General features: G+C 40.0%; 1 protein-coding gene across 1 annotated transcript in view; it reads right to left on the bottom strand.

Annotated features, from left to right (window-relative positions):
• MME (membrane metallo-endopeptidase) overlaps positions 1-14767 on the bottom strand; it is a 47623-nt gene that overhangs the window by 14987 nt on the left and 17869 nt on the right. The window contains exons 9-16 of the mRNA XM_009884397.1: positions 13058-13159; positions 9889-10025; positions 9696-9789; positions 7185-7313; positions 6167-6265; positions 4215-4295; positions 3141-3244; positions 1012-1070 (exon numbers count right to left, since the gene is read on the bottom strand). Of these exons, the coding sequence (XP_009882699.1) occupies positions 1012-1070; positions 3141-3244; positions 4215-4295; positions 6167-6265; positions 7185-7313; positions 9696-9789; positions 9889-10025; positions 13058-13159 (805 nt within the window). The remainder of the gene's footprint in view (positions 1-1011; positions 1071-3140; positions 3245-4214; positions 4296-6166; positions 6266-7184; positions 7314-9695; positions 9790-9888; positions 10026-13057; positions 13160-14767) is intronic.

Here is a 14767-nt window from a genome sequence, read left to right as displayed (position 1 = left end):
TTGGGAAATGCTGGTTTCATTGAGCCCACTGTCAGGATTATTTTTACATAGAGGTGGTGGTGACAGAGCCGTGTAGGATTTCTGTCTGCTTGGGACTTGAAGCAGCTCTGGAACAGTGACCATATGCTCCTGAAGCAGTGACCCCGTAAGTTCCTGGTCCCACACAGCACGGGACAGTTGGCTCAGCACAGCTTATGTAAAGCTGATCACTGGAGTCTGTCTTCTGAGCACTGGATCTTATAGCTGTGTATGGGAAAGTGCTGGAGATGAGGAAATAGAAACTGAGAATAAGCTGGTTTTGGCACGAATGTGTCAGCATTATTTCATCATCAAACGCAGAATATTCGTTGCCTTAATAATATGACATTTGTTCTAGACTGGTCTCATTCTCTGTAATTACCCTTACGGAAAGCAAAGTGTACTGCTTCATGGAAACAAGCATGGGGCGCTCTGATTCTGGCCCACCTTGTGAAACGTTACGGGATTCTGAGCAGCTCAGCCCATGAAGTGGTGTATTCATTAACCGGCAGGATGAAATTCATCATCCTTCCCAAAGCCGTACCCAATAAACTTGTACAGAGGGATTGGGAAGGGGCTATAAGGAATGGAAGCCTCGTGTACTCTATGGCAGGAAGTTCTGCAACTTACTTTTAGTCAGTGTTTCCTTCAGGTAAAAGCAATACTGTACTTCCGCTTCATCCCTTAAAAAATAAAAAGGCTGGGGCCACCAAATCTACTTGGTCATTAAACTTCTAACCACTCCACTCTGCTGCTGCTTGCATGGCTGATCCTGAGCCTCTGTCCTTGTTCTGCACAAAGGCAATTCAAAACAGGAGGACATGAAAACACTGTGAATGAAACCTCTGATTTTGCTGCACTGAGGCCCTTCTGCAACCCCTATAATATTAACAGCATTTCACTTCTTGATTTTAAAAATAAATACATATATATATATATAAAAATGATTCGGTCGTTAAATCTGTACCCAGTTAATAAGTCAGTAAAGCTTACCTATCTGATTCCTACTTGCTGAATAAAAAGCATTGACAACAGCAGCTCCGCTTATCCACCTAGGAACAACAGAAGAATAAATGTTAAAATTTCATTTCTCAATGGCAGTGTTAATGATTACTGGAACAAACCTAGAAACTGAGTAACAGAATTACGGAATAATTGAGGTTGGAAGGTACTTCTGGACACTGTCAAGTCCAACGCCTCTGTGTGTTCAGCCTCTCATCGTATGTCAGACACTCCCATCCCTTCATCGTTTTAATAGCCCTTTCCCTTCGTTACCCAAACCAATTAACCATACTTAGTTTTGTTTCCGTTTCTGCTCATGCTGCACCATTCTACTGGCAAAATTTCCCGTATAAAAAACTGAAACACAGAAGCTGAGATTATAATGGTATCTAAACATTTGGGGATAATGGAACTTTTTTTAAGACTTTTTACTTAAAAGGATTTCTGTGTCACCTAGCAGTGTCTCAGTTCCAGCTATCCTCTCAAATCCTACTACATTATGAGTACCAGATTAGAAGCTATTATGATTTTTTCCTTAACACAGTTTCTTGAGGAATGACGGTACATGCAGAGACCAACGTGAGCTCTTGTGGCAGCGGCACGGCTTGATTCCCAGTTCTGTGTTTTAATTTAAATAATACCTACTTTCCTTGATGAAGGCTCTCAGCATTACTTTTGGGTCCATCTCAACACATGGGAAATAATGAGTTTTAACTCTTTTTTTCTGGTTTAGTTTTACTGGCTTTCATCAGTGATCACCTAATGAAATTCCTAGAATCACAAGCAGGGCAAGTGTTTTGATGTGGGTCATTACTGTACACTTAATAGTATTTCAGAAAAGATGTCAGAAAATGAGGTAATGGGTCTACAAAATACAATAGCTGGGCCTTACACCACTGAAGTTGTATTTCCTGGCCCCGTGGTCTATGAGTGAAATTAATTTCTATGATAAACGATCTGATTACTGTATTGCAAATGCCAGTCATAAGCAATGCAAAGTATTCTAACAGTGGCTATTGCTTGATTAAGTGAAAATTAATTTGCAGAATCAATTATAACTCCCCGAGGATACTCAGTTGTGGTTGATACTTCTGGGCTCACTTCAGGTAATCTTTGAATGCGGTTAAACTCATGGAGTTACTCTTAACTGTCACGCTTGAGATCACAAAATAGAGTCAATAAGTTAACAAAATAGAGTTACTAAATTAAGCTGAAGCAATTGAGCAAGCCAAGCCCAAACACAGCTTGAAGGTAAAACAGAACAGAAGTGAGGGGGCTGTTAGGTGGAAAATAAATGTTTCCTCACATCTAATCAGGATTTTGAATGTTCCAACTTGTGTCTCTTCCCACTTGTTCTATCACTGTGCATCTCCAAGAAGAGCGAGGCTTCTCTATATCGCTTCCCATTAGGTAGCTAAAGACAGCAATAAGACCTCCCCTTAGTCTTTTCTTTTTTAGACTGTACAAAGCTTGTTCTCTTATCCTCTCCACACAATAAATCCATCTCTGCAGCCCTTACTCAGATGGACAGCCTGGCGAAGTTAGCCTGGCCTGTGGTGACTACAGTCATTTTTCTCATTTGGCTTAAATGAGAACTTCCAAATGGGTCAGAGCTGAGACAGGAAGAGCAACGAGGGGATGTGCTGTGTCAGGCGTTTGGTACATCTACATTCTACATTAATATTTTAATTCAGAGCAGGAGTACATTTCTGAAGTAAATTCCTGCTCATCCTCATTTAATCATGCTTGCTTTGGCTCAGCAGTCTCTGAGCAAGAGAAACGGAATTCTCAGGGTTGAAATTCATCTTACAGATGAACTGAATTAAAAAGCTACTCTCCAGGAGTCCACTTAGTCCACTCCGGGAGCTAAGGCACCGGACTAGACCCACTCCAGGATACTCACCCTTCTACACCATCTCCCAGTTTCTTTGCTCTACTTGCTAATGTAGGTCCAGCCTTTGAGAAACGAGCAGTGCCCTCTTACCTGCCCGCTTCATGGAGGAAAAAGGGCAGAAGGAAGGTCATTAAATCACTAAATCATCACTGATTACCCTGCAACCAAGTACCTCTGGCTGTGGAAACTAGATGAAAGACTATACACAGTATTTTTAAATACTTACTCCTCTTTGTCCACCTTTTCTCTAAGCTTTTTCAACCTTTTCTTCTGGGTAAATACTAAATTTTGAATAATGTTTTCAAAGTATTCTTCTTCTTTGTAGTTCAACTGAAAACAAAGAGGGAAAAAGTGGTGGTGTTACTGAATTGCAACAAAAGAGAGATGGATCTGGAAAATCCATGATGATGAGCATGATGAGCTAAGCAATGCATTTTTAAGAGTATTTTTTGATCTACTATTAGAACTTGGTTTGCAACACTCTGCTACATCACAGAGTTGATTTTGTAGCTGGATGTATGTTAACAGCTGTATATTTTTCCCCCCAAAGATCTTTATTTCCTTGTTTTGTATATATATTGAGTGGAGTTCAGCATTTGCTGGTTTTGATCCTAACTTCTGCGAGTTGCCGGCTTGAAACCAGTAGCTACCAGCCTGCTAAGCTGCTATTCCACCTTAGAAAGAACACATAAATAAGGCTCAAATGGTGTTTGAAAAAGCATACTTTGGTTATGTGTCTATATTTTTCAAAATTAAAACTTTGACTTCTAAGACATGTTCTGCCTGAACACACACGTGTACCAAATACATTACTGGAGTTACTCTTACAAATGAACCTACAAGGTAGAAGAATACTGAGGTCACAATTTGCAGAGAAAAATCTCAGATGCAGTTTAAATTACATGGGCAGTCCAATGTCATACTTCAGGGACTAATTCCAATCTATGGATAAACAGGCACAGTTACTAAGTTACGTGTACTTTCACCCAACTCAACCAGCGTTGTGTCAATACGTGGCAGATTTAGAAATGATGGACTCAACACCATTGTCTCCGTGTTCTATTCCAGCATAATTCCTCTACAATTTATACATTTCCTTGAAATACTGTCAAATACTTACCACCATCTGTACGAGATCAGCTGTACTACACTGGCTTTTAATACATCCTTATTTACACCTGCGCAACTGAGCACAAGATTGAATTATTCTGTGCAGGTGCACATGGTTTAGCTTGGCTTATGAAGGCATTTTTTCTCTTAAGACCCATTTCTAATTATACTGCCTATTGTGGATGCTTACCTCCTGGTACTCACTGTTCAGCTTATTGTCATCAGTCACGATCTCATCTGGATAACCAATCCTCTCTCTAATTGCCGTTGCCTAGGGACAAGATAATTTGATATCCATAGCAAATCCAGCCATATTTTTAAATCAATTATAAATTACATAATAAATGCAATATGGAAGCAACTGCAGAACCCCCAGAATGTTAATTATATATAGTTTTTGTTTACTTTTTATTCATTGAAAACACTGTAAAGTTTATTGTTAATTATAACAATGGAAAAATCTAGAAACTATGTTCTGTTGCTTCTTTCCTAAGTAAACTTCAGAAATGTGCGCAAGATAGCCAGATATACGTCAACTATGCTTTTGAGTTTAAAGTCTGGTTGAAACAAATAGTAGATGTCCTGAAATATTGGACATATTTTACAGCATCTAAAATAGAAATAGAATTCATAACTGGATGGTTTTTAACTTCAGTATATTATAGGAAAGTACATCTACAAATTTGCAGAAATTTGTACAGTTTGACTTGGTTTAGGTTTGTATCCAAATGTCTTAACTAGCTCTTGCATCTACGTTGGAGTGAAATGATTTATTTAAATGTTCCCAAATTTTGACAATTTGAAGTCCTGAACAAAGCTTTTTAACCCAAACCTTACTCAGTTTCATTTGATAGTCAAGTATTAATTTGTATTTGATGGCAATGTCAGGAGTTATTAAAAAACTAAAGAACACATTATTCTTTACCAATTCTTTCTACTATTCCCATATAAATACGTCTTAATAAATTTAGCGGTAAAATCACATTATTTATACAAACAATTTTATGATGTAGGCTATTCCCACAAACCAGTGAACATTATCAGCGACACATGGAGAGGATGTGGGTTTCTGATCCTAACTTTTCAGACAGTTTGCATCCCATTTTGTCAAATAAATCGTTCGTAACAGTGGAAGTATTTCATAGACTATGTCTAACCATAGCACAGAATTGAGTTAGGATTTTCAATTTACTACCCAACTTAAACTGCCGTTCCTGATTTGAAGTTCCTGGGTGGTTGTAACCGATCAATATGTGTAGCGATGGCAGTTAACACTAGGAATGTACATAAGCACCTGTTCATATAACTGCATCTTTACTGTCCGATCACATCAGAATCGGGATAAGCTCATGGGATGCTGTGACTCTCTTAGCTATCTGTTGCAGTCGTAGCTTTTTGCAGACTTTACAGCCTAGAGTTGTGTGATAAAACGGTATTTTGATAGTTCTTTTCTAAGTTTTTCTAACCCTAAATCCTGGAGGAAAACAACAGGTCCCGCTCTATAATTAATAAAACCATGATATTTTCTACGCTTTTTAAAAATTAAATTTTAATAATAAATTATCATTGCAAACACAAAATTGAAGATTTTCTATTATCTCCACAGTATAACAAAATAGAGATGTAATAAATAGTTTTTTCAGTTGCTTCACTCCCAATTCAGGGCTCTCTACAATTGATGTCTGTTGCTTAGTCCAGATGTACACGAACAGTCTGAAGCTCCGTCCTCCCTTGAAGAGAACTCACTGATGATGTCCAGCCTGGGGTTTGACTTTTTGGTTTTGTCCTACTGCTTCTAATAGCTGGACAAATCACCATAAATCATTCCTCCTCATTTTCAGTATCACTTTCTTGTAGATATTCATTATCTAGTCCCTTAATCACTGATTTCCCTGGAAGGTCTTAATCTTGTATATAGATTTCTCCTCTTTTGTGTGCTTATCTCCACGGAGGCCCTTTCCCATGTAATTTGGGTCTGATATAGGAAGTCCGTAAGCTGCTGTGCTTATATAAACACAGATATATATGGTTTTGTATACATAAAAGTGATAGATGTTACTGCTTATTTTTTCAGGAAAAATAACCGAAATACAGATTTTTATAGAAATACACAACATTACCAATATTTAAGATTTAACTTACTTTTTGTTCTGCTTTCTTTTTAGTTTCTGCGTCCATCCAGGTAAGTTCATCTAAGGTTTTTATAAAAACATCACGTATATCTGCAATCATTTCCTCAACCTTGGAAAAAACGTCAGCATGTTACAAATCCACATAAAATGATCCACTTATTTTTCCACGGTCATAGTTTATTACTGACTTGTTATTCCTGCACTAGTTGCTTGAGTGTACGCTGTTTATGGGCCACACTCAAAATCTGGAGCTCAAGCTAGGTAGTACTTAGCTTGTCCTGTGGGAGGAAAGGGAATGGGCATGAGCTCACAAGGCGATGCAATTTAGTTATTCAGGTTACAAAAAATCGGACAGGCTTCCCTCCGTTGGATGTTGTGCATCTGATCAAACTATTGTGTGTATGTCAACCACAAAAAATGGTGTATCTTAAGCCTGGATTACAGTAGGAGTGACAGGAAGAATCTAAGGCTTAACTCCAGGTTAATTTTCAGCAATTTTCTGTGTGACTGAAGACAAACAGAGATAACCAACTGTCCTGCGCCCCACGCTGGCAGGATGTGAACTAGCGTCAGTCTCAAAGGACAAGCAGCGACTGTTCACTTCAGCAAGTGCTGTTCCTTGGGCGTGCGTCCGTCCCTCATGTGCCTGTGGTGCTCTAGGCTCAAGGCTGGCTCGCAGAACAAGCGGAGCAGGCAGAGGCCTCTCTCCCTCCAGGTGCACACATGTGATTGTGTTTCACCCGTTGCTTCATGCTGGGCTCACTGGCTGGGCGAGCGGGCTAGCTCAAGACCAGCAATGCAGAAGTACTCGGGTGCAAAGGAATGACTCTCCTAGCACATATGTTCTGGTTACTCCTCAGTGGTAACGCTGATTGAGAAGCAAATCTTAAGGTTAGGCGTTTCAGAAAGGGAACCTGCTCTATAGAAAAGATTAATACAAAGTGTAATCAAAGCTGTGTAAAGAACTGCCTGGTGACAATTAAGTGACGCTTAGATGGTGCGCAGGCTAAGTTTGCTAAAAGCTTTACCACGTGTTTACTGTCTCCAGCAAATGCTTCCTCTACATATAATCGCCCCACTGCATTCTCCATGTTGCCGTTGACATAGTTTGCGCAACGACGCCAAACAGCAGTTTCTGATGTTGTGCCGTAAAGTGCCTGTGAAACATAAACATTAGGTAAAAGAGTGACATCTGGGTCCGCATAAGGTGAAGCAGAATGGTGCGTGACTGGCAGACGTGTGTTTGAGGAGCCTAGTTGACCTTAAATACATGCATTTAATTCACATTTGTGGTTATGGCAGTTGGGCGGACTCACTTTGTACTGTGAACATCTGTCACAAGCTGAGGGAATACGAGAATCATTAGCAATATTCTTTATCCTTCCAAAACATGAAAGGCAGAGAGAAGAAATCGACTTTAAAAGCTAAGAGTGGGAGAGGTTAAAGAGGAATACCCTGAGACAAAGCTTTCACTGTTACAGGGATCTGTATCGCAGTTCCAGCTCTGACAGCGCCATTGTGATTATGCGGCAAATTAATTTCTGCAGTGGTAAGATTGTGTTTTCTACCCAACCAGCAGCTTCTGTCAGAGCCTCCCACCTTCCCAAGCTTGCGAAGTAGAAGCTTGTTTACTCTCATGTGGTGTTGCTACAAGGTATGCAAGGATTTTGTCCGAATGTATAAATATGTGCTGAAGCTGAGTGGATAACACCATGGTATGCCACTGGAATGCAAGGAATATAACCGACAGTCTCATTATAGGGCAAAGCTCTGAAATCATATTCTGTAATGAAGTTTACATTCCATAATGAAGGAACTCCCCATCTCTTCAGAGGTACAGATCAATGACTTTTGGTGTTAAAAGCTCTGTAACTGCTACACCTTCAACTCAGTTACTTGCACTGAAGAGGAAAATGACAAATGTTTCTTTTCACGGGAAAGCATCGGGGCCACAGGAATGGTCCTTTGAAAACGTTACTGTTACAACACAGCACAGAGATACCTACTGCAGATCTCCCTGAACTGCCTGCGATGTTGGAGCTTTCTGTAACTCGTTACTGACAAATAGCTGAGAAGACCAGAAAACCTATTTATTTCTTCAGTAGTCCCTGCACGCATACAGGCTGCATCAGTGGTCACTTGCTTCCATAGCGAAAGCTTATATAGCAAAAGGAAATACAACCCCTCTCCCCACAGAACTTAAAGAAAAACCAGTAATAAGCATTAGCAGTACTGACCTTAATGAAATGAATAACTGTCATGGTTTTAGTTGGGATAGAGTTAACGTTCTTACTAGCAGCAGGTGTAGTGCTATGTTTTGGATTTGGGATGAGAATAGTGTGACAGCGCACTGGCATTTTTGGTTGTTGCTGAGCACTCTCGCACTTTCTGTAGCACATTTAAGCAATCTGTATTTAAACCACATGGAGTTTTTAATGAATAAATGACCAATTAGCTACACAACCCAGAAAAAATGGTGTGGGAGGTTCACGGAATGAGATTACTGTCCTAACACTTATATTTGAAAGCAAACTTAACAAGCCGAATACTAGTCTATTTCCACTGCATTTAGTGTGAGAAGCTCCAGCTATACTATATCATGTATTATTAATTAGGAGACAATTGTATGTTTTTATAGACAGACTATGATAAAATCTTTTTCTGTTGTTCTTTCAAAACTTTGACATTTTTCTAAATGAAACTTCCTCAGTGAAGTCCTAAGATGTAGTGGGGGATGACTTTAGTTTACAGAGTGCAAAACAGTGTTCCCTGATGATGCAGACTAAGCAAATAGAAGCTTTATATTAAAATAGTTTCATACTTTAAAGAGTAGGGGGAAAAGCCAGATAATCAGTGACTAAGACTGCCCTGTTCAGATATATAAAACTGACCAAAATGAACATTCATTGGCTTCCTCCAATAATTATTATCCTTTTCTGTAACAAGCAGAATCTCCTAAAAAAGCTGCACGTGCATGTTAGAGTATTTCTTATGTTACTAACAGATATAACAACATGACCTTAATCTTAACCTTTTTTTAATGGAGCTCAGCAAACTTACAAAGTAGAAAGTTCCACTGTGGAAGTACAAAGGACTTCCATCTCCGATCTGTTTGTGAAATTGCTCAGCATTTCCTTAAAAATACTAAAATATCTGCAGGATCAAACAAATGAAAACCAAGATTGGGCACGTAACGTTCGACTTTGAATGGATTCCTTAGGGTGCTGAAGAGTTTGTAACAGGCCAAGCAGAACTGTAGAGTAATCATTTCTAAATAAACGGGACTGTTCTGTTATCAAAATGGGGACTAATTTAGATTCAGAAAAACATGGAGACCAAGTACCAGAACAGTGCTTTTCAAATCCCCTCCAGCTCTTACGCGTACATAATATAAATGATGTGGATGCTCCAGCAGAGGCTTCAGTGAACACATCTAGCTTTTGTGTGCAAAATTCAAAATACATTAGATTTGTATACACTACAACTACATAAATTATCTTTTGTGGTTCACAAACTTAAAAAGAGATTAATTTCTGCACCTTACGAAAAGCATTCCTTGTGTCCTTGTAGTTACGGCTTAGGCTGTTGACAAGATCCATTATGAATCGCCAAATCATGTAATTTTGAAGGTCTCTGTTGAACAGAAGAACAATAATAAGCTGGCAATGTTTTTAGGCTTTTTAAGTTTACAGGAAATAAAATGCAAATTACAAAAATACCTAACATACCTACCTGGAAGTGTATTTATTAAGAATAGACTTCAACTTGATGAGGTATTCTGGATCATACACAATGACATGTTCGGTGTTCTCAACATTAATTTGTACAGTTGACATTATATCATTTATGAATTTTGACCAGCTGAATACCTGGAAAATCAATAGGCATTATAATATGGTTAAATCATAAACAGTACTTAGCTGTTTTTTCCAGTTCAAATGTGTTTGCATAACGTAACTGTTCTGCGTTTAGTTTTCCAATAGCTTCACTACTTAAATGGAGTCATCAGAATAATAACTGATCTGAGATAATTTATATCTTCTGTGCTCTGAAATCCTATTAAAATAGGGTGGTATTTAGCAGAAAGGGTCGAGACATTGTTTTGATTTCAAACTAACACAATTAAATATATGGCATTTTAAGTAAAATTTTCAGTTGCCTTTTTGCTGTATTTCGCTAAGAATTTTTAAATCAAAGCATGACTAAAAGCCCAATTTTCAGTACAGTATGATTCTACATCTACGGGGCAGTAAGATTTGTGGTGTACTTGACAATCCGTTGTGAAGCATATGGTAAGGACGTGTTCTGAAGTGCACTGAAGTCCATAAAAGGATTTATTTTAATAGGCTTTAAACCAGACACACTAAATCCACTATCTTGAATGAATTTTCCTCTGAATGCCACAGTACTAGATGCTGGAGAAGCCACTGATTTGACAGCGGGTCAGCCTGCAGCATGCTGCGACAGACCACTCAGACAAAGGTCAGGGTACTCACTGGTTTTCTGCCTTTCTGGTCCTAAACCCCCGTTTTCTTGATGCTGGTGTTCCCCTTTGTGAGAGGCCCACATAACTTTCATGAGCTGTACCTATGAAAACTATTTTCTGTTAAGTTTTCACTGTGTGGTGTCCATCTAGTCTGGACAGAGCATTATTTTAGCACGTGGGCCTTCTCAACTGGAAACTCTTACTAGTTTGCTGATAAGAAAAATCATTTCCCTTTGCTCAGTCTTTGGTTAGCGGTATCGTGCGCCTCAGACAGTAGACGGGTCAAAGGACTGCCTGGAGATTCCCCTGCGTACTGCAGGCCCGCGGGCTGTGGTCGCTGCTGGGCTCGCAGCCCTGGGGGCTGACCCGTGCAGCCGCGCTGGAGGCGGGCAGAGCAGTCAGGCTGCACGCAGCCACCTTGCTGTTCCGCCATCACGTAACCCAAAGCAACGAAGTAGTATTAATGGGAGGGTATAACCGCTGCAATCCCCTACCCAGGAAGTCCACATGTGCAGCTGATGTCAAGCAACGTATTTTCACAAGTACGAAGCGTGTTACTTGTCTTCCTCCGTGTGATAGCAGCTGAGAGAGAGAGATCCTTCAGCTTGGAATACTGTAGGCTGTACAGTGTTACGTATTCCTCCAATTTGTCCATTCACTTCTTTAGTAACTGACACTGATGTTACACCTAACTCTATATACGCTGCTTCAGATTCTCCACGTTGGCCCGAGGTTTCCTAATCCACGGTCTCTGTGGACCACCATCTGACTGCGAAACTGATTCACAGCAGATGCTGAAAATCACCATCAAAACTCTAGAGGTACTCAGAGCTTTTACCACATTGGGTAGGAACTCACTCTGTAATGAAAAGGAAGGTGTTACATTTAAGAAAAGCAAATCATCTTTGTACCTTTTTTTCATAATTTTTTTTGGTTAATTTTTAAAACCTTTGTTATGCCTATTGCTTTGAAAAGTATTGGTGATTTTTCCCAGAGGAAGGTTTTATTGGAAGAGGTAATGTCTTCCATCAGACAAACTCATGCAGCTGAGGAAAGCAGATAAGCTTTCAGGGATAGAATCACTTCGGGTTTGAAAGAGAAGCAGCAAACTTGAAGCTAATCTTAGGAATAATTGCTGTTCTGTCCTTGGACCATTACAACAACGCTACCAACTCCCATCATGTGTCTTTTGAGCATTTTTGGATAAATTTAGAGCAGATGATTATTGCCGATCTGCAGCACTCCCCAGGAACTAAAAATAACCAGGGCAGTACCATTCTGTGACAGGAGAAGTTAGTTTCTGACGCTATGCTGTAACAGTAACTGTTCAACTAAGACCTGTGGGAGAAGGTAAATTATGAAACAAATTAAGCTAGGCAGAAGTTAACTGTCACACAATTTAAAGTTGAAGAATTTAAAGTCAATAAAAATAGCAGTGATTATGGAACGGTGGTAGGAGTAATAGTATTTCATAGGACCTTACTCGTCTCAAAAGCCTCAGTAATGCACTCCTGCCAGTCAGACCACAGCGCTTTCCATGGGGCACGCTAGTTCACCTGCCTGCCTCTTGTGCAAGGTACTAAAGTAGAAGTCATTTATGATAAAAAATATCCATGTCTTGTAAGACATGATGTTCCTGTTGAGGCACACCTATGTTATCAAATCTTTGGCTGTTCTTTAGCCGGACTTTGTGGTGCAATGAATTAAAGGTTATACTGCGCAAACAGCACATGGCTCAGGGTAAAAGAAGGGCAGAGCTGAAACATCCTGGGGGAGCTACAGTGAGGGGAATGGGGAGAATTTTGCATAGTCAGGACTTCTTGGGCTCCTTTCTGCTTGCTTTGGGAGCTCATCTTCCTGAGGCAACGTTTGAAAACCAGGACTTTTTGTTCTGAATCTGCAGCTCTGGATGCACAGAGAGGGCCTGAATAGTCTCACACTACAACAGACTTGAATCAGTTGGTGGCTACAGTCGTAACTTTTGTCCTGGGCTCTCTGGAGCTGCTGTGGGTTTTATAGGAAGGGAATTTATTTGTACTCTGCAAAGGATACTCTTCTGATTTCCAGCAAGACTTATGCACGTGCAAGTTTTGCAAGATTTACCATCCTAAATCCATGAGGGTAAGTCAAACTCATGATACTGTTTTTCCCTTGTCCTTTTCCATCTCTTTATGTTGAAGCAGAGGGCAAGATCTGCCATCAAATTAGGAGAAACAGTGGGTACAAAAGCACAGTCTGATGTTTAATGAGATGAGATGTCTAGGTAATATGGTGTGCACATCAGGTATCCTGTTCAATTTCAAACGTGTCTGAGCTCAAGAAAAATGTCTTCAAAAGAAAAAATTATCAGGCTTCGTTGTTTAATCTCATCAGTCCTATGTCAGAGGTTAAAACATCAAATTATTGATCGCTCACCTTATGATTGATTTCCAGTGAGAAGTTGTTTTGGAGTTGCGCCAAGGTCATTTTATTGTACAGCAAAAGTGGATCATTTCTGTCTTCAGATTTTGTTGTTGCCTATCAAAGTTAACAATGAGAAAATTACTAAGTACATTGAGTTGGTTCACAGGAATTTTGGTTAGTGGAAGTAAAAAGAAAGCAAATCAGTATTTCTGGCCTAAAACATGTTTGCATTAACTGTAAAGCACCTTACATGTAAAAATGGAGTGTTTTATACATACAAAGCATGTAAGAGGACAGATTAAATGAACTAAATTTCTGACAGTAAAATGGAGCTTTACTTGTTGGATTTGTTTTGTGTTAGAGCACCAACAGCTCAGGCTGTGCAGGAACACTGATCGGAACACAGACCCATACCACCCAAAGCACTAAGTAGACACCAACAGATACACTCAACACAAGAATGTGCTCATGATATTCCTGGGATGATGCAAGGTGTAAAATCTTGGGGGAAGTGAATAAAGGAGATGTATTTATTGGGTATGGGGTGACCAGTGTGCTGTGGCAGGAGTGCAGTGTGTGTGTTCTGATCAGGAGGCACGTGCTATTTGATACGTTCTTTCTGGAACTGCTGTATCGAAAGGGAGTCATAACGCTTTGTATTAGTCTAGGAAACGTGGGTTTGCACCGGTGTGTTGAAAATGTGCGTATGTTAACACCTGAATGGGATGACTGTACTGGGGCCATTTCTTACAGAGAGTAAAACTGCCTGACTGCCGGACAACTGGGTCTGTGGGGGTGCTTTATGAGGCAAGTTAATCACTGGAGTCTCTAGACAGCAAATGTCAGGAGGGAGGTCTCTGGAATTAGGGTGTGGACAATGTAGACTGAGAGCAGATAAACCAAGCACCTCATGGTAACTACTGCCTTGGTCTCCGAATGCTCTCTTGAGTGTCTTTCTGTTCTTTTCCTCAAACACCAGTGTGTTTCTCACCAGGGTGCTTCTGCAGGTTTCTGAAGAGCATTCTTGTATCCACTTTCATCCTTTCGTTCTCATGCAGAAGTACCTTGTGGCACCATCAGCACTTGCTCCCCTCACACTCCACCCCCTTTTAACTTACACTTTTTTTGATGGCAAAGAGAGAATATGCAGGTACACAACTATGGGAAAAGAGTGATCTTGTGATCCATAAGAGTAATTTGTGGGAGAACTTACATCACTACTACCTCAAGTACTCTTAACTGACTTGCTCAGGAGTGAGAATACTAGATTTTACCCTTTTAAACTGTTTTGAAAAATCAGTCATGCCAAGTCTGATTTTCTCTCTCTCTCCTTTTTTTAAAAAAAGATCTCTTCCGCTTCCTCTTTCCTAATGTATTGTGCATTCAGTATTTTTTTCTGCGTTTTCTTTAACAAAGTCCCCAGAGCACAATGCCAGCTCTCTTCCAGTAACATTCAGGCTGGTGCTGAGCTTTCGATGAAAGAGGTTGAAACCCAAGGCAGCAGCAGCTTACCCACCGCCAACTGTACTCTCTACCAGCAGCAACTGCTGTAGTGACATTGCAGTTGCGGTTCCCTTTCATACTCCCCTTCGAATCTGTCTCCAATGAATTCCTTTTCTTGTAATAATTTCCATCTCTGATCTAAGCCCAGAGGTGTGTTTCTCAGGAAAATGTGGAGAAAATCCAAATCAGATGGGTTTAGTTTATACAGATGGGGCGGGG

The sequence above is a fragment of the Charadrius vociferus genome, unplaced genomic scaffold, assembly GCF_000708025.1.
Source record: "Charadrius vociferus isolate BGI_N301 unplaced genomic scaffold, ASM70802v2 scaffold104, whole genome shotgun sequence".
NCBI lineage: Eukaryota > Metazoa > Chordata > Aves > Charadriiformes > Charadriidae > Charadrius > Charadrius vociferus.
The sequence above is the reverse complement of the archived record's forward strand: the minus strand, read 5'-3'. Positions and strand labels throughout refer to the sequence as shown.